The 27,480-nt window shown below is 33.3% G+C and overlaps 1 protein-coding gene across 2 annotated transcripts in view; it reads left to right on the top strand.

The window, feature by feature from the left end:
- ARMH4 (armadillo like helical domain containing 4) overlaps positions 1–27,480 on the top strand; it is a 128,845-nt gene that overhangs the window by 8,948 nt on the left and 92,417 nt on the right. The window contains exons 2-4 of one of the 2 annotated variants that reach the window (XM_031952640.1): positions 5,535–6,945; positions 10,611–10,850; positions 12,651–12,839. In XM_031952640.1, coding sequence (XP_031808500.1) covers positions 5,592–6,945; positions 10,611–10,850; positions 12,651–12,839 — 1,783 coding nt within the window. In that variant the 5' untranslated portion in view covers positions 5,535–5,591. The remainder of the gene's footprint in view (positions 1–5,534; positions 6,946–10,610; positions 10,851–12,650; positions 12,840–27,480) is intronic. The other variant, XM_031952641.1, reaches the window with a different exon arrangement.

The raw sequence follows: 27,480 nt of genomic DNA, 5'->3' as shown, positions 1-27,480 counted from the left end.
CCATACATAATCAAAATTAAGATTCCTTTAAAGCTATAATAGAAATAATCATGTTCAGACTTCTGATCATAAATATCAGATGAGGCCATAAAATCCGGAAATAGGCTTAGTAAAGGACTTCATAAGTTTGTCACAATGATGGAGGAAATCCAGCAGAGTTCAGATTAAAGAGAGATTTCCTGTGATTGATGAAGTCTTCCAGATACTCCTGACTGTATATGATATCATTCTAATTTAATCAAGACTGATTTTCCCTCTTCTTCATGGCAGTGGTACTGACTTTTCCAGATTTTGTCACTATGGCTCAACTTTCTAGCCTGAAATTTCCCCCAGTGCCTAGGACCTTCTCATCCTGAAAACATCCCTCTGCCATGCAGACTCTTCTCCCAATTGTGAGTCTCTTCTGTAAATTTCCATTGTGGAGATGGATCTGTACCAGCCATACTTCATTCTCTGACTCTCAGACTTGCTATCATACCTTGCTTGGATACTTCTCTCCTCTACTTTTTAGCTCTCTTTTGTGTATTATTTTTGGTATTAAAATATTAACTCTTTGAGAACAGAGCATATATTTCTTTTTGTTTGCATTTGTATTCTGAGCAGTTGGCCTACCACCTGAACCTAGTAAATAATATAGTAGTTGGAATAGTGTTGTTCAAAGGACCTGGGGATCCTGATGATCTTTTAAGGGGTCAAAACTATATTAGTAATAAGACTAAAACATTATTTATTTATTAAAATGCTACTCCTTTTTTCAACTACATATCTGTATGAGGTCAAATTTCCTTTGTATACTTCAATAAGAACAATATATTGCAACATTTTGAAATCAGAAATAGACAGGAGAATCCAATAGTTTTTTATTAGGCTAGACATCAGAGAAGTTTGCAAAACTATGTAAAACACTAATATTCTTCTCAATATATTTATTATTTTTTGTTTGGGGAAATACAGTTTTTTTCATAAAATGTATTTATATTAATATGTAAGGGTTTTAAAAAATTAAATGAATTAATATTTTAAAATATTACCAGTTTAAATTTTGAATATGGTAAATTTTTGTTGCTGTCATTAAAGTAAACAGAAGCATTTTAAGGTCCTCAACCATTTTTAAGAGTGTAAAGGAGTCTTTAGACCAAAAAAAAAATTGAGAACACCTGGGTTGTTGCACTGGTATTCCTGCTTGCCCTCAACCCTTAACTATTATAGATGCTTCTAGGAGTTATTTGTAAGCTCTCTAAAAATTTGCCCTACTTATTTGCACCAGAAAAAACTAACTGGATAGAGATTACCTGTTACTCAGGTTATAAAGTTAGATGGGCAATTTGTACTGGTTGTCTATCTACCTGCTAGTTCAGAAAGACAGTATATTGTGTGTGACTCTAGATGGCCTAGGAAGTAGTGATAGACTTTTAACTTTTTAAGCTAAAGTCTTTAATAGGTCTTAGTTTGTGTGCCCAATTAGCAATTAAGGATAGAGTAAAAAATGAGGCAGAGAATGGCATCTTTTATTTAGTCCAAAAAAAAAAAATTCAACCCATAAATCAACAGGGGAGGGGAAGATCCTTAGAATTTCTGGCCAAAACAGAAACAATTGTTTTTTACATTTTCTCTGAGCCAATTAGGGCTCCAACCAAGTTGAGCTTGGCCTGGGACTTCTTGTTGGTCAATTAATGAGAGCCAGAATGATTTGGTTTTAAGACATGGTTCTTAGCCTGTAAACCCCAAGATATCTTGTGAAATCATCCAAGACGATTTCCAGTCATCCTGATGGCTCTGGAGGAGAAAGTGAGGCTGGTGACTTTGCATAGCTCTCTCTCACTTAAATCTCCCTAATGTTATGGTCTTTTTCGAGAATGAAATTAAAAAACAAACAACTACAAACACAACAAATTGTGTACATAATTAAAAAGGAGTGCAGTTGGTTAGATGACCTTCAGGAAATTGCAAATGACCTTAAACTTCTCCCAGAAACTAGAATAATCTTTTTAACATCAATATTCTTTCAGTGTTTTATGGTAACGAAACAAAGAACACTACAGTCTCCAATAAATTAAAAATTTTCATTGACCCACAAAATACAATGAAGAGGCATATGTGGGTGTGAGTTGGGTGCAACATATAACAAATTAAGGACCTTTGAAGAAAAACTGAATGAAAGAGTGTCATCAGGGAAAATATAGGAGCAAAAAGAGGTGGGTTGATTATGTAATGAGATGGTGAGATAATAGCCTGAATGTTTCACTGGTATTCTTTCGTATTTGGAGGAAATTTGGAAGGTCCCCTGGAACACTGGACTTCCTATGGTCTTTAGAAAATGGTTAGAGAAACATTGGAAAGCTTGCAGGAAAATTTTATTTTAGCAAAAGGTCTTGCATTCATTTAAATCTTTGTCTTCATGATCTATTTCTTTCACGTTTTTTTTTTTTTCACGCGGAATTGAATGTGCATCTTCATGATGTGAAAACATATGGATGAAAGTAAAAAATTCATTCCAATTGTCTAAAGTTTGACTCAGGAATGCTAAAAATATGGAAGTGTGGATGCATCTGAGTGTTTTTATGCTATGCAAACTAGAATATTTAGATGATTGAAATTTTCAGGTTTTATTTTATGCTTTGGACTTTTAAAAATATAGCTTCCAACTAAATAGCTCAGTATCTTCTGAGGTAATCACCAAGGGATTTAATTGAAGAGGCAAATATGTGTTTATATAAAGTGGGCAATTTTCTGAATGGGTTGAGAATAAACCAGACAGGTATGTGATGGCATAGTACATGTTTCAGCCTAGGTTAACTCTTAATATATAATAATTTTACATGTCTGCTTTTCTATATGGAGATGAAAAGAGGCAGCTTATTTGAATCTTCCAACAGAGAGAAAAATATATATGACAATTTCACTGAGCAATGTGCATGATTATATAATCTCTCTATATTTGTGTCATTTGATTTAGTTAAAATTAAAGGCATATCATATAACTAACAAAATATATTAACTCTCTTATTTGGCTACCTATTGAGCAGAGTGCTCTTTTAACAGACTTACAGGAATTTACTAAAATCCTATTCCAATGTTTCATTGTACAGTCAAGGGAATTCTAGGATTTAGAAGTCAATGTTAGGAGAGTATAAGCTCTGGCAAGGTCTATTAAAGTTAGAAAGAGAAGAGGGGTTAGAAGGGACCTTAGTGTCCATAGTCCAACCCCTTCATTTTTATAGATGGAGAAAGTCCTGAAAGACATACAGTTTGAGGTCAAACAGCTAGAACTTGTCAGAGGTGAGATTTGAATCTAGGTTCTTTTACTCCATATCTATTGCTTTTTATATTGTATTAGCTAGAAAGCCTTCAGTTTTAAGTCTGATGATGGATTGTTTGTCCACTACCTGGGAACCAGCATAGGTAACTTCAGAGAAATTCAACACCAAAAGGTTATGAATTTTATTTTGGTCACAGAAACTTACTAAATTATCTACTAAGACATGAAAAGGCAATAGACTACATCTAGTACAGGAAAATCTACACATATGAAGTAATGGGTTCTTTAGGTTTTGAAGTTGAAGTAGTAATGTCCCTGCAGACAGCGATGTGGCAGGGTGATGGAGTGCTGGATCTGAAGTCAGGAAGACTAGAGTTCAAATTTAGTCTTTGAGACTAATTGTGTAAGCTTAAGCAAGTCACTTAGCCTTTCATTCAGTTTTCTCATCTGTAAAATGGAAATAATAATAATAATAGCCCCTGCTGTTTGGGGATTGTTGTGAGGATAAAATGAGAATGTTTGCAAAGCACTCTGCAAAGTGCTATATAAAATAAAGCTGAATTATCTTTTAAAACAGTGTTATATGTATGATCGTTTTTAGAGGCAATTATGTTTAAATGGTAACACTTTAACTAACTAGAATTATATTTAAATATTTATACTTGTTATAGTATATTTAGAATTAACTAGAAGATTTTATTCTTTAGCCAGATCTTTTTGCCTCTACTCTTCTCTCCTCCCCCATTTCTTCTTCATCTTCCATGTAGGTACCTAAATTATATTCCTAAAAATCAAATGAGTTTATATTTGTAAAGCATTTAGCACAATTTCTAGCATATAGTTGCCACTTAAATGCTTGTTCCCTTTCTTTCTTGCCTACTAAAATACAATGTCTAACCATGTTACCTCCTGATGATTTATGCCTCCCTTAGGTTAAAATAAAAATTCAGTTCAGAATTTAAGATCTTTTATAATTAGCCTCTTACCTATCTTTTTTAGATTATTTTCACACTATTTTGCTTTACAACTTTTATGTCCCACCAAACTTCCTATTTTCTGTTTTCCACAGAGGAAGTCTGTCTTTTACCTCCACCCCTAGAATGACATCTTGTGCTCTCTTACCACACTCCTAACTTTCTTCAAGAATCATCTCAAGGATAGAAGGTCTTTCCTGAGTCTCCCCAGTTGTTCTGTCCCCTGAAATTACTTTGTGTCTACTTTACACTTTTATGTGTATATGTTGTTCTCCTAGTAGAATGTAAACTCAGTGAGGGCAGGGATATTATTTTTTCCTCTTTCTATCTTTTATGTGATAGATAAAGGTTAAAGTAAAATAACAATTATTTATTGTTTTAGCACTTTAATACCAATTTTTTTGGTTAAATTTCTAAAATTCTTAGTCATATCATGAGTTTGTTTGATTCCACTTTGAAATCAGAATTATTCTATATGATATGAAATGATCATATGTCTTTCTGAAAAGATGGCGGTAATGAAGTGCAGTTGGGTTAGCACTAGTCTCTTGAAGTCAGAAGACTGTGATTCATTTTACCTCTACTGTGCTTTATGACATTGGGCAAGTAATTTAAATTCTCTGAATTTTTTTTTGCTTATATGTGAAAAATAATGATACTTACCGTATCTACTTCAAAGGGTAGTTATGAGATCCAACGAGATAACATATGTAAAGCATTTTGAAACTTTAAATTGTTATATTAGTTTAGACTAGTATTATTATTATAATATATTTATCTGATTTTCTAAAAATCTAAAAATAGAAGAAACTTAAAATGGATATTCTTGATATACTTTTTTATTTTCTTGTTAAAATCATTTTAATTTTTAGTAATGACAGAAAACAAGTTTGATTTTGATTGGTCTTAAGAATAAATTTAGTCAAAAGTTAAGAAATCCAAAAATGGAAAGAATAAATAGGAATATGGTTACAGCCAAGGACTTGGCATCATTATGTTACAGAATAGGCCTAATTTCTAGGTAACATTAATCTTGGGGATATATACTTATACTGAATATGCGCGTATCTGATTTTACTTTTTTGACCAATTTTGTTTCCTGGTATCTTTTCCTAAGAAAAATTAAATTAGCTTAAAAATTCAATAGGGAAAAATGAACTGGGTCATCACCATCTCAGAAATTAGGAGATAACTGTCTTATACACTATCCCCTGAGCATGATAGACTTCTTCATTTATGGTTTAATTTAAATGATACATCAGAAGAAAAAATGACAGTTTGAATGTTTTATTTTTCTACAGGAGTCAATTACTGGAATCACCAATTTTGCAAATTTATGTGCACATTTCTCTTCCACTATGAGCAGACTGCTAGAACTTCACATTTGCATGGCTCTTATTAACATCCTGCTTTTCTCTGTCTCACAATGTCTGGCTTTCCCCAAAATGGGAAGGAGGGAGATAGAACACACTGAAGGTCAAACTAAGGGATGGAATATAGATGACCTTGAAAAACCCAGACCTTCAAAGCAAACAGCCCAAATGGCACTAATAGAAGATTCAAATATAATTTTAACAGAACTATCAGAAACATCATTGAATAAAGGGTTCACTGTTGGGGGAGTAACACAGTTTACTGGAGTAAGCACTGTATTTACATATGGTCAGAGCACTGATGTGTATACCCCTACTGAGTCAATGGCTTCTTCAGATGAAGAAGGACTTAATCCTAGGGAACACAATAAAGACTTATCTGAAAGTAGGTTAACCACAGCTGTTACTACAATAGTCTCCCCAAATAGTAACATGAAAGTTGATTTTTTTAGTAGTTCCAGTAGCATGCCCACTGTTGAAAAAGCCATAGAAACAGGACAAGATTTTCCAAGGCTTCTGGGTGATCAATTCTTGGAGACAGGAAGGAAGGCAGGTGAGAGTTTGGAACATTCAATATCGACTCAGTTGAACACTGAAGAAATGCTAACTACTAATCCACAGACTGGAAATTTGGAAATAACCATTGAACATACAACGGTGTCATCTTCTGTGACAAGTCCCATAACAGAGACTGGGAATGGGATGCTCACTGCAAGCAGAGAGAGTCCTTCACAGCTGACAGCTCATCAACCTCAGACCATGGTCACTGAACACCTGCTTGACTACTCAGAGTATTTGCCAAGTATTGAGTCAGAAACTGACAGCATGCCAGGAGGCATGGCAATGGCAACCAACACTCCGACGGCAGCTTCAGATATTCTGGCTGTCTCTGCCCTAAATGAGGATTGGGATGATACTAAATTAGCAAGTGCAAGCCGAATGGGAGTCTCAGAGCCCAGAGACAATGCAGGGACTATTTCTGTGGGAGCCAAAGCTCCTCAGATACTACAGACAGGCCATGATGATGTGAAAGGAGGGGAACTCTTGACAGATTTTGCAGATGGTTCTTTGGGACAAGTTAGAGGGAGACCACATACTGGGGCATCTCCAGTGATGGTGAATGCAGAAGAAAAATCTGTTGCCTTTACTGATCAAAGTTCCTTTCCCTTTATGAATCCTAAAGAAGACACTAAAGTGACAACTATGAGTCTACTCCAGAACATAAGACACCCTAAACTAGATAGTAAAGAATATGATGCCATATTTTTTCCAGTGACTACAGTTCCCATCACAGATTCTCAGTCTGAGGCATATTACCCTCTGGGAAATACACTAACAGGTAAGGAACAAATTTGTGACTCACAATTTTGCCTCTGATTTTATTTTTAAAAATCAGAGTTGAAAGCAATTATCCATACAGTTTATTAAATAAAAGTTAAAACATTACATCAATGAAATAACCTTGGACATAAAATATTATTAAACTGAGAAGTGATATGGCATAGTAGATAGCGATCTGGATTTAAATCAGGTCCTCTTACTTTTCAAGGTTCCAGGGAATTTTCTAATGCCATAAATGGCGCATGAATAGCTGATCTGCATCATTAGTCTGGGGATTTTCTGTTCCAGAAGTTCCCTACATTCATGAAAGCACAAATTTGGACTTTGTTTCCTTCTCCCTCCAAAATTATTAAAATATTCTTAAATATAACTCCACATATGCAGTTGTTTACAATGTCAAAACAAGGTTACAATAAACTGTTTTCCAGGGTAGCATTTCACTTTATACCCAGTTAAAAGCATTGAATTTCCTGACATTGTATATAAAGGAGTTTTAGGTGTGAATATTTATTTATATGAATTTCACAAGCCTTTTGAATTTGTTTTCCCCCAAGGACTGTAGATGGGGATGAAAAAAAAATGAGGGCAACCATCTGCTGCTGTCTAGCCTCTTTTGTCAGTCATTCAATAAGCATTTATGAAAATCTAAGTAAGTGTCAGGCTATCAAGTGCTATCTGCTGGGGAGACATGTATATCTGACTTTGACGTATGTGAGCAGGGGAAGCTTCTCTCTTGTTCAGTGCTATAGAATCAGACACAAAGGAAATTCTAAAACCGAGTGAATTTTCCTTTTATGATGAGCAGAAAGAAGGAAATGAATGCTTATTTCATTTTGGAGTTTGAAAAAGCACCATAGAGTTCAAAGATGTCAAATATTTCTCCCCATTTCAATGGAGAATTCAGATTTTCAATTTGGTTTCAATTTAACTCAAATATTCAATCTTAATTGAAAACTTCAAGGTTGAAATGACTTTTTAAAAAGAATGATTAAATCCAATTTAGATAATGAAGGAAAAATATAACTTTCTTTTTCTAGTCTGTATTTGGTGACTACAAGGTTTAGGATACTAGCAATTTTCCTAATTGATTCCAGAAATAGCATAATAGTCTTTTAAATGTTGTTCTTCTAAATGAGATTATTTTTAATGCCTGGTTTCAGCTGAAGATCAGGCCTTTCAATTTTTCTACAGTTAACAAAATTATTCCTGTAGTTATCTGAAGTAGGAAGGATGAATATATAGCATACGCTTTAACTATATTTTTTGTAAGAATAGCTTTTCCCAATTCTCTCTCCTGTTTTCTTATTCCTGTTTATTACCAATCACTTTTGTGGGGTAATTTGATATTTAAGACTTGAAATCTAAATCTGCTCCCTTCTGGAATTCTAGACAGAGGCTGTTTTATTTGATTTTCCTTTAATTTGTTAATGAAAAAATATATTATGCTATGGAAAAATGAGAAAAATTCAAAATTAAATAAGATCCTGGAGAACTTGCAATAAGATAAGCTTATATCAATCTGATAACAATCAATGCATAGCCAAAGAATTCTAAAAGCATGAAGGACAATGTGCTAGGTATTATTATTTCTGAGAGGTATAACCATAGTTCCTGAACTGAAGTTTTTTTGATATCATTAAGGATGTACTCATATTCATATAATTACACATAAATATATAGAGTTTTATTGTTTTACAGATTTTGAGAAGGAAAGTACATCAGAGATTATTTAATCTTCTTTCCCCTGCCCCAGTTTTATAGATGAGGAAACAGTGTCCCATGGTAATTTACCCCAAATCATAGAAATTGTTAGTATCACAGCCGAGATTTGATCCCAAGGCCTCTCCAAATTTAGCTTTCTTTTGTGCCATGGGTAATAATAATGACAGATGATTCTGATATATGGATTTAAAGATAAAACAGTGGATAGTGCTGAATTTGGAATCAGAAAGGCCCATATTCAAATTTGGCCTTAGACATTTCCTGACTGTGTGACCCTGAACAAGTAATTTAACTTCAGTTTCCTTATGCTTTGGCATTTGGGTGATGCAGTGTATAGAGTCAGGAGACATCTTCCTGAGTTCCAATCTAGCCTCAGACACTCAGTAGCTGTATTATCCTGGGCAAGTCACTTAATTTTGTTTGCCTCAAGTTTCCGCATCTATAAAATTAGCTGGAGAAGGAAATGGCTTTTCCAATATCTTTTCCAAGAAAATCCCAAATGAGGTCATGAAGAGTTGGATACAACTGAAAAATGACTGAACAACAGCAATCTCATCTGTAAGAGGGAGACAACAATAAAACCTAACTAATCATATAATACTCATAAAGTACTTTGCAATCCTTGAAACCCTATATAAATGCTAGGTATTTTATTAGTTATTTATTATTATTATCTTCATAGCAACTTTGTAAGTTAAGCACTATTATTATCTGTATTTGACAGATCCAAAAGCTGAGGCTGAGGGGAAGTGAGATGATTTATCCTGAATCACCTAATTAGCATATCTCTGGAGTCAAATTCAGATTGAGGTTTTTCTGACTCCTTGTTTAATACCTGTTCATTGCACCACACTGGATAACTATATACATATGTATATATATATATAATGAATGAATACATATATTATTGACATAGGAATGATCTTTATAAACTTTTTTCTTATTCATATGAAGTATTTCCTCTCCTTAGAAACAAAAGCACAGAAAAATGGGCATCCCAGTAGATTGATAAAAGAGGAATTAACTACTATATATTGAAAAATCAAAACACTCAACACCAGAAAGTAAATAATTTAGACAATAAGCATAGCAATAAAATTTGAATCAAGCTATCATGTTTTGAAACGTGATATTTAAATTTATTGATCAACTCTCTAAGGTTTTAAATTAGTTTTTAGAATTGACCAGAATCTCAAATATGCCTTATAACTAGCAGTAAGACTGAGGGGAAAAAAAAAAACTCATAATGCTATCCTGGAAATTGAATTTTAGAATGTGAGTCAATCGACTTTTGTTGAGGATGCCTTCTGTTAGTAGGCACAAAAGAACACATTTCAATCTCCATCCTTATTAATAATTTATATAAGAAGCTTCCAGTCTATTTATGATCTGTGCAACAAAAACCAAAGTGTGTTAATGGCATTCATATGGCCATTTTCCCTTAGTGAACATATGTAGATATTGAATGATCATTTATTGATGAGGCAGTAAGTGTTTTTTTTTTAAACTGGCTCTCTTTTACCTCTCATGCTTGAATTTTACATGAAAAATTTTGCCTCTCAAAATTTTTGCATGCCACACAATTGCATGAAATTTGTTTCCTCTTAATTGATCATTTTGACATTTGAATATTCCTAAAATGGAGCTTTGGCTCAGCTAAAAAATGGATTTTTATTGTGCTCTTTTTTCTTTGTTTTCAGAATTTGTTTTTACCATATAAAATCATATATTTTATTTGATTTTATAGTTTTCTTTTTTCTGGGGGAAAAAGATGAAATTTATTGGTTCTTTTCCTTAAAAAAATCCTTTGTAATTACTACAACTCCTTTTCCTGAAACATATCTTTGTTTTGTCATATTTTATTAATATAAACATACTCCAGGAAACAGAGATTTACTTGAATATTTGAAATATAAATTTAAAATGTTCTCTTTTTTTTAGACAGTATATCTCAAGAGATGATGCTTAGTCAAGATGCAAGAACTACATTATCATCTGTTATACAAAAGCAGGATTCTACAGTCGAAATCACCAGCAAATCTGGTGAGACTGAGGAGAGAAATAAGAGCCCGTCTCCCATCACAGTGGTTTCTAGTGTGACTCAGCTACCAAGAAAGTCAGAATACTTGGCAACTACTGTCTCAGCTACTGTCATGCCTTTATCTCTGGCAGTTACTCTAGGTATGAAAATTAAGGTTAGAGAGTCTGGCTTAATATTGTGGGTTGAGTACATTTCATGAGATGACATGGAAAATTGAATGTGGTGATGCATGTACCCATATAAATGAGTTGAAGATGGAAACAGCAAATCACTACAGTGTCTTTGCCAAAAAAACTCCACATGGGGTCATGAAGAATTGGATAACTAAAATGACTCAAAAAGAACAACATATACATATGTATCTAGAAGCCAAACAGGGTTGAATACAAAAGGGATATGTCATTCTTTGGGATACTTAAAATAGTCTGGCATATTCAGAGATCAGTCTAATATTATTTGTTGAATTTTAAGAGGATGTTTAAATATAATGACATCTCAAAAAGCCTGGTTCAGTCATTGAGCTGATATAATTTATTGCATGCCCATTCAAATCAAGTCACACCAATAAGCATTTTTAGAGTCCTAACTATATGTCAAGGCATTGGGCTAAGCACTGGAGTTATCCCCAAAATATGAAAATATAAGACTTCCCTTAAGAAACTCTTGGTGTAATTGAGAGATGATATGTAAGTAATTATGTAAAAATAAGCTATATGCAGAATAAATTTGGTCTAGTACAATACTCTTAAGTCTACCCAAGTCTATCTTAATTTGCTAAAGTAGTAGACAAATCTACTACTTTGTCAGGTTTTTGAGCTGGAGAAAACTCCTGAATATTTTTCTAGTTTCCTTCATTTTTGGTGATGAACTTCTGATTGAGCTTTCTTATGTTTTATTTCTTTGTAGAAGACAGGGCATATGAAAGGACAGGACCTCTGATTTTGTTTGTTTTCATTTTTGAGAAGCAATCAGGTTAAGTGACTTGCCCAGGGTCACATAGCTAGTAGTAATTGTTAAATGTTTGAGACCAAATTTGAACTCAGGTCCTTCTGACTTCCAGAGCTTCTACTGCGTCATCTAATTGACTCTGGACCTTTGATTTTAATGATATAGAGAGCTTCCAGATAAGGAAATTCTCTCTACCAATACAGATCAACAACTCCTAATATTATTAGCTGATTCTACAGGACCACACAGCCAAAATGTGTCAGAAATGGGACTTGAGCTCAGGCTTTCCTTGCTTTGAAGCCTTCTTATCTATTATATTTCATTGCCTCTCCATAATAGATGCTCAATAAGTGTTTATTTACTTCTGGAATGTAATCACCAAAGTTGTAATGAGTTCATAATATGTTCAGTCATTTTTTTCAGTCCTGTTGGCCTCTTGATGACTCCTTGGGTTTTCTTGGTAAAGATAGTGGTATGGTTTGCTATTTCCTTTTTTAGCTCATTTTAAAGAATAACTATAGTCAATAAACTGAGGCAAACAGGATTAAATGACTTTCCCAGAGTCACATAGCTAGAGTGTCTGAGGCCAGATTTGAATTCAAAAAGATGAGTCTTTCTGACTTCAGGCTCAGCATTCTATATATTCTGCCACATACGTACTCATAATTTGTCATACAGACTAATTGGGTAGTGAAAAACAATTTGTGTGACCTGTGACATGCCCTTTCCAACTCTAAATCTATAATCTCATGATAGTTCTATGACTTCCTTTCCCAGAAGAGAAACCTCTAATTAAAAATGGATGAGCTGTTTTAGTGCAGGGAAGCCCCTTCACTTTATTGCTAAGCATGGTTTATTTTGTATTTTGGGTTATTGGTATTTTTGGCTCTTGCTTGAGAAATAAGGGTTCACATGAATGTTTCTCATTTTCTGTGATAATTTGCTTTCTGTCATGTCTTAAAAACATTTTTTAAAATTGATAACCTTAACAGTCACCAGCTCAAAAGAAGAGACATTATCTCCAGCCTTTGATCCTTCAGTGACTCTTCCAGGAATGATGGAGGAGACGATGGATATTTCCTTGACATCTGCTTCTGTTACTTCTACATTAAGAACCCTTCCATCTATAAGACACATTAGTACTTCTGTGACATATGACCTGGAACAGATGGAATCACAAGGTATCTCTGATCTAGAAGGGAGCATTTTGGGGCGGGTTTTGGTGAAAGATGAAAAGCTGTTTCATTTCAGAAGTCTCATGGAAGGCTTTTTTCCTCAACTAGTTTGGTCTGAGTAGAAATTTTGAGCTTGGTGTGATGGTACATGCCTATAATCACTGCTGCTGAGGTAGCTGAAGTTGATAGATCTTTTCAGGTTGGGAGTTCTGAAGTTTATCTGATCTAAGCAATTTGATATTCTTATTAAGTCTAGCACCAATATGGTACACTCAAAAAAGAGGGCAGTGGCTACCAGGCTTCTTAAGTAGGGGAAAATTGGCCCAAATAAGACCCTGAGCAGGTCAGAACTGCTGTGCCAATCAGGAGGAGGATTTGATTCATGAGAGACCTCTACACTTCCAGCTTAGATGAAGTAATAGAACCTAGTCTAAGAAATGAAAGAAAGGAAGAAAAAAAGAAAAGAAAGGAGTTTGAGTTATCCCAACTTAATTTTCCTATATATTCTTTTTTTGTTTTGTTTTTTACTTATGTATCAAAATTCTTATTCTAATGACATTCTTCTCTGACTGGAAGGGTGATATCTGACCTAGTTGTAACACTTATTTCACTTAAAACAGATAGCCCCAACAGAGAAATTAACATTCTGTGATATTTGACATTGACTTGAGATGCTGAAACCAAAGATAATATCCAAGAGTCACCAAATTATATTGTTTGAAGGAATATAGAATCCCTTTCTATGAACACTGGGAAACTCTTGAAAAAAAGATTGTCTTTCTTCTTTTCCTTTCTTCATTCCTTCGTTCCTTCCTTCTTTCCTTCCTTCTTTCCTTCTTTCCTTCCTTCTTTCTTGTTTGTTTAATTCTTGCTATTTTTACACCATTAGCATTTCTCAACATGTTCTTATTTTCTCATTAAGCCTTTCCTTGTAACAAAGAATAAAAATTAAATGAAATTGATTCAGCAACAATATGTGCATCATTCCATACTAGTGGTGGCTCTCCCCCTTTCTACTGAAAGTTCATTTCATTATTTGTTCTCCTAGACCATGAGTAATTATTTAAATTAGAGGTTATTTGTCTTTTAGTATTTTTTTTTGGTTTATAGTAATGATATCATATAGTACTAATAGCAAAAAAGTATATATGAGATATACAAATGTAGAAGCATCTCCATCTCAAATGTTCAAATAATTTGTGCCTGATATGTGGTAGAGTCTTTCAGGCTCACAATTGAGCACAGTATACCTTGACCCCAACATTGTGATATCATTGGTCCTCTTCAAGAACAAAAGATGACCATTAACAATAGTATTGTGTATATTGTTCTCCTGCCTTTGGTTATTTTATTACTCTGCATTAGTGCATTTATTTCTTTCATCTCAAAATTCTTCATATTCTTTATTTCTTTCAGTAAAGTAGTATATCTTTACATTCATGTGTCATAATTTGTTCAACTATTCCTAAATCAGTGAGTTGATATTTTATTTTGAAGTTTTACAACCCCCAAAATAGCAATATTTTAATTTAGAGTTGAATATAGCCAGAGCTTATATATCTATCTTTTCTTTCCCTTCTCCTTTGCTTTTCCTCAACATGACTGCAGCTATTTAAAAGTATTGAAACCCAAATAAGAAATTGAGGGAGAGATGAATATCATCATCTCTCCCTCTACTCCCCCTTTAAAAAAGTCTTATATTTTTAATCTTTCTTAATCATTAGGGAGATAATTGTATTAGAATGTTTTGTGTTCATTGGGAATTTAAGACTAAACATTCCTGTCCCAGTGATTGGGAGAAATAAACCAGACTGAGATCTGAAATCAAGGCCAAGTTGCTAAGTAGTTAGTTCACTTCCAATATTTGCTGGTGTCAAACATTTTGGATAATTAATACAGTGGGTGCACTGTGTATTCAACTGTCAAATCTTAAGAACAGTTTCACAAGTAAAATAAATTAGTAATTGAATAATCTCACTGTTGGATCTGCATCTGCTTAGAATTCTTGATGAAAGCAATTTTATTTAAGAGAACACAAAATTGTACTCCATGGAATAATATAACCTTCTACTTGGATACAATGCAAAGAAATGTACCTTTCTGGCTTTTTGCATCTACCTAACAATTCATTCATTAAGATTAATTTATATTATTATAGAGATATTTGAAATTATCTTCATGCAATGTTTTCAGATTCTTTGTAAGAGACTAAATCACTAAAGTGTTTCAAGAGAATAAGTGAAATGGAGAAAAAATGCAAAGATAGTTTTCAACATTCCCCCTTACAAAACCTAGTGTACCAAAGTTTTCTTTCTTCTCTTCTACTCCTCCCCTCCCCTAGACAACAAGTAATCCAATATATGTTAAACATGTGCAATTTTTCTCTACTTATTTCTACATTTATCATGCTGTACAAGAAAAATTAGATCAAAAAGAAAAAAAGAGAAAGAAAAAAGGAAGCAAACAACAGCAAAAAGATGAAAATACTATGTTGTGATCCACATTCAGTGCAGATGACTCTCTCTATTACAAGTCTGTTGGAATTGACCTGAATCACTTCATTGTTGAAAAGAGCCAAGTCCATCAGAGTTGATCATCACATAATCTTGTTATTGCTGTACACAATGTTCTCTTGGTTCTACTCACTTCACTTAGCATCAGTTCTTGTCTCTCCAGACCTTTTAGAAATATTCTTAATGTTCAGTGTGAATCAGGCATAAAACAGCTGCTTATTTCTACTACATGGAAAAACACACACACACACATACACACACAGAGTATTTCACTCAAAAGACATACAAAGATTTAAAGTACATGCATAGGTACTGTCAAGTTCTCCCTGGAGACTGAGATTTAAACATTAGAACATGAAGTCATTTACAGGATTGCTGAATCAACATTTCACTTTGCCCAAAGTCACGTAGGCAGTATGTGACTTGAACTTGAAATCACACCATCCTGAACTGCAGCTCGGTTCTTTATTCTCTTTATATAATTTTTGAGGAAGAAATATGTGCCTTTTATCCATTATAGTTAAAATAGAAGATATACTTGAGTTCATCTATCTGAATTTTCATCTACCTGAGTTTTCTATCTGAATGGTTTCTTTCTTAGAAAGAACTTCATTTCCCTTTGCCAGCTTTTTATATCACTGTTAAATGCAGCAGATAACTGGAGATGTGATGTAGATCTAGGATTCAATTACAATCTCATCAGGGGTCTCTTCAGAGATCAAAGGCTTTATTTGTAAAATATATTTAAATGTTTTGTTTCAATGTCTGCTGTTTGGTTGTATAAGATTAATGACTAAGAAAAATGGAATCAAATTGAACAGTTTATTGTTACTGAAGATTTTGCAGTATTGTGTTAACAATTTTTGTTACTTTAGTTATCCCAAGGAGTAATACAGATTTTGGCTTAAATGTTGTGTAAATGCTTCGAATTCTAATTTGGTATCAATGACCAAAGCACTAAACCATGAATAAATATGGAAGAGTAAAAAAGAAAGATGCTCTTAGGGGATGGAATGATAGAACATGCCCTTTTATTTTGATGGCAAAATGAGTGAAATACAGAAACCTGCATATTAGTTGAAATAATGGATTTGAAAGTAAGACTGTGGTTTTATAACATATTATATAGCATTAAGCAAATGAAGCTTCTGCTGAGTTAGATTTAGTTGCATGAAGTAAAGGGGGGGAAGTGTGGCTTGTGTCTTTTCATTTTCTTAGCTACTTCAAGATTTTTTAATGAAATTTATCTAAAAATCTCTGTAAATCAAAATATGATTCATAAAGTACAAGGTTACTAAGTATAAGGATCCCAGTTATTGATGATTTCCTGTAACTTTACGATTTAATGGATCTCCAATTTTATCATTGTGACAATTTCTTTCCACAATGCTGATCACATTCTATCTATATATTTTCATCTGTCATGATCTCTTTTCCATGAACTTCCAGAAACTCCTCTTAGGCAATTCCCTCTAGTACTTAGGGAACTTTTTTTTCTGGATCTTTTGACATAGGGAGGAATATATGAATTTTCTATTGATTTTTCTTTCACACTCACCATATGACTGGCCTACCTCTTTTTTTTTTTTTTTTTTTTTTTTTTTTGCTAGTTACACCTTTCTCTGATAACGTATTTTACTTCAGTTCCCTTATGCAATTATTTAGTGGCAATCATGATACCATGTACTTTTTCATTGCTTTTTAGGTGACCTTAAATTTTAATTCTTTGTACATTGTAAAATTCTATGATTCAAAGACAGAAACAACAAAATAATTCTGTGGTTAAAAAGAAGCGGTCTTTGTTTCTAGGAGAAACTCAGACTCATTAAAAGTATTGTGAAATTTCTCAGACAGTCCAGCCTGCTCCTTTTTCCTTTTCAATTATAAGTCTAATTCATTGTCCATGCCTAGTGCTTGTCTAAATATGTATGTTGATGGACTGACTTAATGAGTTTTCTATCCATCTACCTATTGTGGAAACTAGAAATTCTTTATGCCTTTGTATTTTCTTATTTGCATGATTTGGCTTAACTATTTTGAATGATTATGTATTTCAGTTCAGGGATTTGGTACAATCAAAACAATATTATTAACAAAAAGGAGTGTTTGGAAATCACCATCTAGAGGGAAACCCTCTTTAATTTAGCCTCTGTTCTGGTTAATTTCCATGACAGCAAACATCATTATCAAGTCTCCATGTTTTATGTATTTCTTAGTATTAATATTCAGAGTGTCATTGAACAAAGTCATTTCTGTTGTTACATCTTTCAGGAAATCTTTTGTGGTTTCTGACATTTGCATGGGAAAAACCTTTTTAGAGAAAAATTTTAAAGGTAGTGTTTCAATTTGACTAAATAAAAAGTGTTTTTTATTTTTTTAAACATCTTTTAGTCAACTGTATGATTCTACAGATGTGGTGTGTTGTAATATATCATTTGTAAAAACCTGCCTGTTCCTGTCTTATATTTTCATCAAAGATGTCCTTGATTTAGTCTCATAAATTTTATAGAAATGGAAAAGTAAGCATCTAGCTTCAATAATTATTGATATTCTCTTCCTCTTTCTCTCCCTTCCTTTTTTCTCTTCTTCTTTTCCTCTCCTTTCCTCTCCTCTCTCTTTCATTTAGTCTCTGTTTCTCTCTTCTCTCTCTCTTCCTCCACCCCACTTATCCCTCACTTCCCTTTTCTTCTCCTCCTTTCCCTTCCTTCTCCTTTTTTGCCTCTCCTCACTCCTCCCACCTATGTTTCCCTCTTCTTTCTCTCAAAATGAGATCTAAGATTCCACATCCTCTTCCCCAAATCATGGTTTTCTTTCCTCTTTCAGATATCTAGAGGATGGTTTTAAAATGACAATAAATAATTTTGTTGCCTAGTCCTAAAATCATCATTATCATGTGTCTGCAACTGATGGCATATTTATAGCACTTTACTGCTAGCACATTTATTTTAAGTGGTCAGTAAATCCCAGTGCTCAGGATGGTTGTTATATTTTTGCTGTGCTTTTAGTACTTTAAAACACTGTAAATTTATGCTGGTTGCCCTATGTTGTCACAAAACTTGGTTCACAATTTCTATTGTCATTAGTACACATTTTAATAGATTTTTGTGTTATATTTTCCTTATAGAATTAACTCTTTTTATATAATTGTAATTAAGTAAAATATCTTCCTAGTGTTAATTTCTTTTCACTTCTCTTGCGTTTCTGGTCTTCTGTCAAAAGGTTGGAGTCACTTAAAAATACCCCTTTATATTTATTATAGTATTTTATTACCTGGAAAAAGTAAAAATGATTTATTTCACACATGTTTATCAGATGTTTAAAGGGATGCAATATGCCATTTTAGAAATAATTTGGATTTGGAAGTCAAGAAATAAAGAAATTCTAATCTCGGGTCTATCACTAATTAGCTAGATTAAATTGTGAACTTTTTGAGGACAGAGGACTATTTTTTGCTTTTCTTTGTGTGCTCAAGGCTTAACACAGTACCTGAAATACAGCAGATATTTAATAAATGTTTACTGGCTGACTGTATGATCTTGGGAAAAAAAATGTCATTTTCTAAACCTCAGTTTATCTATAAAATGAAGGGACTCAACTAATCATTTTAAAGATCTGTCTCTAACATTGTGGGACTTGATTTCTATGAATATTTTTCATTATATTTTATTGGTTACTATTTATATCCAAAAGTTTTCCTTTATATACCTATTATATTCCAAGTTACCCTCGTGAAAATTAAGTTATGTGACATGGAGATATTGAAGGAAGAGGGGAGTAGGTTTTGAAAAACAGCCATACACTGTAGACTGTTAGTCAAATGATTCTTATTTTATTTCTTGTATGAGCTTTAACTTAAAGAAATTATTGAAGACTTAACATCGATTCAGATAAATTAATCAATAGGCATTTATTAAGCACCTGCTATGTGTGAGGCATTGTGCTAATGGGCACTAAAGGCAAAAATATAAAAGGGAGACAGTCCTTGCCTTCATAGAGTTTACATTCAATTAAGGAGATATAACACATATTGGGGACTGATCGCATTAGTCAAGGCAATCATAAGAATTCTGAATGCGGATAATGGAAGGTAGATTGTTATACCTTTTCCAATAGCATTAGTAGTATTTATATGATTATTATTATTCCCAGAGCAAGATGTAAAAAGTGGATAGGACAAGACAATACTTATTTTGGAGAGGAGAGTGTATGATCAGTCAATACTGGCTAGGATTTGGTGACCTAATGGGATGGAATAGATTAGATGAAATAACCTCAATGTCTTGAGATGAGAATTAGTTTATTCACTCCATTTCATACAATCCTGTTCTTCAAGTCCCTCAAATTTATGAATTAACTTCTGGGTAAAGGGGAAACAGTGGCATATTAACATTTAATGAATTAATTTCAATGCATAACATAGCAAAATCACTTTAATTGTTTCTCTCTACAGATCCATTAAGTTTCTTTGTCCTTTTTTCCCTAACTTACTTTTCGTCATATGGTTGTAGTGTATTAAAGTTCTATTTTTATATTTCTCATAAATGTCATTCCAGATTTTTAAAAAATTCCTCTTTCTTATCAGTTTCAGGTTACATTGGGCTGCTTCTTGGTTTTTTTTTTTTAGTTACATATAGTACTTAATGAATTGTTTTTTAATGTAGCAGACAGTTCTAGGTACTTAGCCCTGAGGCTTAAAGATTTTTGAAATATGAGACATTAAATTAATCCTTTGTGAAGGGGGTTGTTCCAGTGCTTGGGTCAAAGGTTTTATCCTGGGCTATTACCATGGGTTCTTACTCTGTGATTTGGGAAGATCACTGTGATTGTTGCACTTAGAAGGGCTCACCATCTTTGTGGTATATAGTTAGGTATACAAAAGATTCCTTGAGAATACACAGCAGGTGGCAAAGACATAAAAGGTATTTTTGATATTTGAGAAGATAACTATGTCAGCAAGAAATTTTTTTTAAAAGGTAAGGTGAGAGATACAAAGAAAAAAAATATGTGCAGAAATGCTATATCACTGGGGCTCTGGAAATAGCTATAGGACATATAAATAGCTAACATTTCTATAGTGCTTAAAGATTTGCAAAGTATTTTACATGTTATATCATTTAATCCTCACAAGAAATCTATGATATTATTATCATATTTATAAAAGTGAATAAACTGCATTGGAGTAAAGTTATGAGACTTGCCCAGGGTCATTAGGCTTGATACTGGAATACAGATCACTATTGCTCCATCAAATAGTGTGGTTTATTTATAAAAATAAATAAAATTCAGTAAGGGGAACTTGAGGTGATTAGGTAGCATGGGAGATAAAGTCTTGGGTCTAGAGTCAAGAAAATCTGAGTCCAAATGTAGTCTTAGACACTAGCTGTGTGACCCTGGGCAAGCCATTAACTCTGCCTAAATTTCCTCATTTGTAAAATGGGCTGGAGAAGAAAATGACAAACCATACCAGTATCTCTGCCAAGAAAACCCCATATGGGGTAATGGAAAGTTGGGTATGACTGAAATGGCTCAACAACAACAACAAAGGGAGACTTCCATTTGGTTCAAGTCTCTCCAAGTATGAGTAATATACCTTATATATACCTCAGTGAGGTTGTGGCCTCTGTAGAAGAAGAAAGTTTCTTCTTTTTTCTTGAATTAAAATAAAATGAACATTTTATTTCTTCAACTTTTCTGAGTTCATCCAGTCAATACTCAGATGACAGATATGTAATGCATCACTAAAGGCTTGGGAGAGAAGCCTTTCTATCTGTGTGGAATCTGCCAGAGTTTACCAGGAAAATTTTTTAAGAACCATGAATCATCTACACATTATGATGATGCTTTCAGATGCTGTCTTAGTAGAGAAATTAATATGGAAATTTTATTTAACTAGGTGGAGGACTAGGTAAGTTGAAGAGCCAGTCCAGAAGTAGAAAGATTATTAATATTTTTCTATTTAGTGAAATACTTAATTTTTCAATGGATACATTTTATTTTGATGCATATACAAAATCCCTTAAATCCTTCAGTTGAATTATAAAACCCTCAAACAAATAAAAGAGCATAAAAATGTGATACTGATTTTTTAGTACATGTAACTTTATACTTTAGTAATTTTCTATTTGTTAAAAGGAAATAATCAAGCTGTATAAATTGGTGTTCAATTTGTACTATGAACTCATTGTCTTTCTCATCCAAATCCTCTCCTTTCCCAATATTTCTATTTCTGTCCAGGGCACAGTGGTCTTCCAGGCAATCAGGTTTTCAACCTGGTGCTTATCCTTGATTCCTCATTCAATTTTATTTCATTAATGTCTCTGTTTCTTTATTTTTATTGAGATGTCTCTCCCCACCCCATATCTCCCTTCCATTCAGATCTTCATCATCTGTAGTCTGGATTAATTTTGACAGCCTTTTAAGTAGCCTCCTTGACTCAAGTTTCTTTTTTGCCTCTGCTCTTTGTGTTGGATATTCCTTCATACCTGGAATGTCTTACTACTTTACCTTTGTCTCTTAAAATTTTTATTTCCTTTATAAGGCTGTTCAAGAATTATCTACAGTCATCTTTCCTTATTGTTCCTCCTCACTGGTTGCTAATTACTATCCGAATATTTCCCTAATTTATTACTTTTTGAATATATTTATGTGTACACTTTGATTCTCTCAATAGAAAACAAACTTCTTGAGGCTTACTGTTTCATTTTTCTTTTATCTTTTCAGCACCTAAAGCTTGACACATAGACACTTAATATATGTTTGAGTTTTTAATCTGCTATTTAAAATGATCTATGTTTTAATAATTGTATATATAGCTCATTTGGTTCTGTTTGGTTGACTATACATAATGGAAAACAATGAGATAAAAGATTTAATTAACTTAAGCTAATTGACAGGTATCCATTGCCAAATAAAAAAAAGAGGGCATGCTCATTAAGTCTGCAGATAACACAAAGCTATGACAGACAGCTAATAACACTGGATCAGGATCTAAGAAAATTTGTATTGATTAGAGAACTGGGCTGAATCTAATATGGTAAAATTCCATCAGGCTAAATATCAAGTATTATACTCGGACTAAAAAATATCAACCTCACAAGTTCAAGATGGGAAAGGCATGGTTAGAAAGCAGTTATAAAAAAGATCTGTGAGTTTTATTAGATGGGAAGCTTAAGATGGGCTAGTTAGTGGGACATAGTAGCCAAAATTGTCAATGATTTCTTGAGTGTTGCATTAAAAGAGAGACACAGCGGCCAGAAATGGGAAGGGATGGTCTTACCATATTCTGTGACATCCATCCTCATTTGGAATACTTTGTCCAGTTCTGGACACCAGGATATAAAAAGACATTAAGCCGGACAGTGTCCAGAGGAAGACAGCTAGTATGATGAAAGACCTTAAATTTTTGTAACATGAAGATTAATTGAAATAATTGAGCATGTTTAGCCTAGAGAAGAGAAGACTCAAGAGAGATGTGATAAGTGCCTTTAAATATTTAAGAACTATTATGTGGAGGAATGTTCAAAATTGTTTTCTTTGGTCTACAGAAGACCATAATTGAGAACAATATTTGGAGGTTATAAAGAGGCCATTTTTCAGCTTGATGTCAGAATTTTGGAGAGGATGTGGAAAAATTGGAACACTAATGCATTGTTAGTGGACTTGTGAATTGATCCAACCATTTTGGAGAGCAATTTAGAACTATGCCCAAAGGGCTATAAAATTGTGTATAAAATACACAATACTAGATCTGTATACCAAAGAGATTTTTAAAAAGTGAAAGGATTTATATATTAAAAAATATTTATAGCAGCTCTTTTTTTGTGGTGATAAAGGAAGCTCATCAACTGGGGACTGATTGAACAAGTTGTGGTATGTAATTGTGATGGAATGGTATTGTGCAGGGTAGTTTCAGAAAAAACTGGGAAGACTTACATGAGCTGATGCAAAGTGAAGAGCAGAAGCAGGAGAACATTGTACCCAGTAACAGCAATATTGTATGATGATCAACTCTAAATGACTCTAAATGATCAATACAGTGATCCAAGACAATTGTGATTGAATTTATGATGAAAAATGTTATCTACATTTGGAGAAAGAATTAATAAAGTCTGAATGCATATATACATATAATTGAGAAACATTTAATGAAAAAAATAAAAATATATTAAGGAAAAATAAGCTTTTTGTCAGGAAAAACTTAGTAATTATTAAAGCTATCCAAAAGTGGAATGGGCTGATCTGAGAGATGGAGCGCTCCTTTTTTCTTAGAAGTCTTCAATCACAGGTTGAAAGATCATTTATCTGTTACTGAATGTTTCTTTTATATATGATTTGGCCCAAATAGGTTCTGAGATTCCTTGCAATTCTGAAATTCTGTGATTTTGTGGAAATAACAACCTAGCTTTGCTTCTGCTAATGAGTTGAATTTGGTTTGAACGTGTTTTCCAGGTTACAAGTGCTTCTCCAAGTATTTTGTGCCTCCAGAATTAGTGCAAAAAGTCAATGAAAACTCAATCCTTATATAGTATATAGGCTTTTTGGATAATTTTCTTGCACTTGGAATTAGTGTCTCAAACTTTCTCAATGTAATAAAAATCTGTAGAAGACTAAACAACTAGATAATTAATTTTATTTCATTTCAATAAATTAACTATGAGTAGATGGCATTTTGTAGTAGCTATTAAAAAAAAAAAATCTTAGGTTACTGGATTCTTCCTGAGCTTTGAGGGCCATCTGCTGGAGAATCACATAATAAACTTAAGGCTAAAAAAGTTTCCATTTGATGACTACACATATCAAATTATAGAGTTTCTTAGATGCATTTTCCATGAAGAATGAGCAAGTTCTAAAACTTACTTTTAACTTCTTTCATATCTTGTTTATGATTTGATGTTTGAGATTTTTTTCCTCTTGAAATTCTATCCAAGAAGTAAATCCAGTTTCATAGTATTGGGACATCTCTTTTTTGTGAGGAAATAATTTTATTGTCATTGCTTTTCCTTCTTTAAAAAACACCCCAGAGACATGTTTAGTAGAGATGTAGCTTTACTTGCTGCAAAAAAGTCTGCAAGAAAAGTTGCTGAAAGACCAATAAATTTATTTGTTAAATATTGACTACCTTGCTTCTTTGTTTGTTTGTTTTTTTGCCACTTGAAATTTTGCTATGATTTAATTTTAACCTTAGCTAAGAAAAATAACAGATTGATGAAAAGTAATTTTCCTTCTAGAGTTGATAGGAATTAGTGGGCAGAAGATGTTACCAAATTAACAACTCATTTTACTAAATGAGTGAGAATATAAAATGATGATTTGCTGTCACTTAATCAATAAGCATGTATGAAATGATTATTATGGCTCAGGGCTAAGAGCTGAGAATTCAAAAGACAAAAGTGAAACAATTTTTCCTTATGGAGCAACATGCGCACAGATAAATATAGATATAATATTTACAAAATGAATACAAGGTAGCTTTGGAAGGAAGTACACTAACAGCTAGAAAATTAGGAAAAACTTTATGTACAAGGTATTCTTTGTATTGTGTCTTGCAGGAAACCAACAATGCAGATTAAATAATAATAATTTATTTAAAATTTAAATTAAATCAAATTTAATTAAAAAATAGGAATAAAAGGATTTCCTTATTTCAGTGAGGGTCCAGTTGAGATTAGATAACATAAAATTGTAATGATCTCAATCATCTCAGATATATTACTTATAATGACCTCATAACTACCATGGAGTGATGAGAATGTATGTCACGATGAAAATGAAGAAAGGGTTTGGAAAGAGTAGACAATAGAGAGATGTGGAGTAAACAATAGAGAGATGTGGAATTATATGAGATTATTATTAAAAGGAATTGGATAGTTCTTTTCATGGAATCAGAATTCTTTTGGGTTGTGGCATTTGAAAAGGTTTGGGGACATAATTTCTGGGTAATTTGATCATTTTATTAATAATGTCAGTGTTTTCATAAAAAGGATGGCCATTTGGTCATATCTTTCTTAGATTAAAGACAATTGTGGAGGTGAGTTTATAGTTTATATTTCCTTTTGGAAGAGGCATGTTCCCTGAGGTGGCAGTTATATCTGACAGGCAAATAAGAGAATGAATATTACAATGAGGGGCTGGACCTGAACTTTTATTATGTCATCTACTTCTTAAATTAATCCCAGTCATGAGAAATTAATTTAAAAAAACTTGTGCCCCACCCAAGCCTGAGCAGAACACAGTGGCTCCGCTATTTGGGTGGGGTCTAGAAGAGGAGAAAGTTAGCTCTTTTTTCAGAGACTGAGGTCTTGAAATAAGGATGTTAAGAAAGGGGGAAAATTGAATCTCCCCATAACATTGGTTATAATCATTTCTCTCAGGAGTAATGGCAAGATGAGTGGAGGCTGTGGGAATGGAGCAGATGGAGAGCTGGGAAGTTTCTTAGTATGAATGAGGGCAGGGATTGGAGTAGAGAAGGAGATTGTGAGTCAGGCCCTGAATTTATTGAGAAAGGAGGAAGAAAGATCTGGAGGGTTGGTAGCTAACAATCACCAGGATCTTTGATATAGTGATAAATTTGGAGAGAGTAAATCTTATAAGAGGAGAGATTGATGGTTGCTTTTTGTAGAGGGATTTGGATTAGCTGTTGTTCTTCCTGTAATGATGGAGTATGGCAAGTTCCCTACAGGACCTAATGAGAATCAGATATGAGAGAAGGTTTCAATTTTAGAAAGAAGCTTGGAATGCAGTGACATCCACGAGGCACCAGGTTTCAATGAGAACTAGAAATTTAAAAAGGACATGAGGGAAAGAGGTGTAAAATATAGGGGAGTCTATTAATTATAAAGTGGAAATTCCAGAGGCAGAGTGAAAGAGGATGCTGGTATGAAGTGAAACAGTATGAAGTGAAAAGGGTTATATGAGTAAGCAGAAGACAGAGAAGACAGATACCTTAACAGAAGAAATAATTTTCAAAAACTGCACTTAATATTTTGTTGGGATGATATATCTATATACTTTTAATGCATACTGATTAAGAAGAAATTACAGAAAAATGTCAGTGTGAAGACTGACTATGACAGCGGTTTTTCAAATACACCAGGACTTTTTTTTGCAGTTCTTAAAAGTGGAGAATATGGGAGTGAAAACTGGAAAAGAGTTTGAGGGATCTGCATAAAAAGAAAGAAATGGAATTTATAGCGATTGTAGCTTATTTTGGCTGGATCCCAGAGATGGCCTTCACCTTTCCCCCATGCTGTTTAGTCAGGTTCCTTTGCTTGCCTAGGCAGAACAGTATATAGACGATTGAGTTTGGAGTAGGAAGACCTGAGTACAAAACAAGCCTCAATCAATTGATTCAGGGTAAGCCATTAAACTTTTGTTTGCCTCAATTGTCTTAAGTGTAAAATGGGGTTTAATAATTATACCCACCTTGCAGGGTTGTTGTGAGGATCAATTGAGATAATATGTACAAATCACTTAACACAGTGCCTGGCACATAGTCACTGTGTAAATGTTTACTTTCTTCCCTTTTCTCTTTAGTCAGTGAGACTTTATCTAGTTATTTCTAGACAAGTTAAGCCTCTTGTATCTATCAACTTCAGACAGAAATTTTAACAATGACTAAAGAAAAGAATCTTATATATGCCAAGGATGGACAGACACTCTGCATAGGGATTTTGCCAACTTTTGGTCAACAGAACACTAGACTAAATAATAGATAGGCTTGTTTGTTTGTTTTAGTTTTAGTTTCCATTGTAATACATATGGATTGAAGTCGTGAAATGAGAATTATATAATCGTATGTCTGTTTACCTATCTATGTACCTCATGATATTATTTCTTTGTCATACTTTGTACTTCTTGACAGAAAGATGTTGCATAAATTCAAAGTATACAAAGTATTATGACAATAAAATAGCTGCCAAGAGAAGCTGGCAAAAAATAAGGAAATAACTTAGAGATGGAAAAAAGGAAGCAAATATATTTAGACATTTCTCTCTTACCATTTAAAATGGAACATTTCTCTTTTTAAAGTGATATATAAATGCCTGAGAATTACCGAACACATCTCTCAATAGTTACTGTGACTAAACATCTTTAATACTTCATTTGTTCTGTTGTCTAACTGGAAGCATGGATTG

Source organism: Sarcophilus harrisii, chromosome 2, assembly GCF_902635505.1.
Source record: "Sarcophilus harrisii chromosome 2, mSarHar1.11, whole genome shotgun sequence".
NCBI classification, from domain to species: domain Eukaryota; kingdom Metazoa; phylum Chordata; class Mammalia; order Dasyuromorphia; family Dasyuridae; genus Sarcophilus; species Sarcophilus harrisii.
Note: the sequence above shows the minus strand (reverse complement) of the source record. Positions and strands in the feature narration are given on the sequence as shown.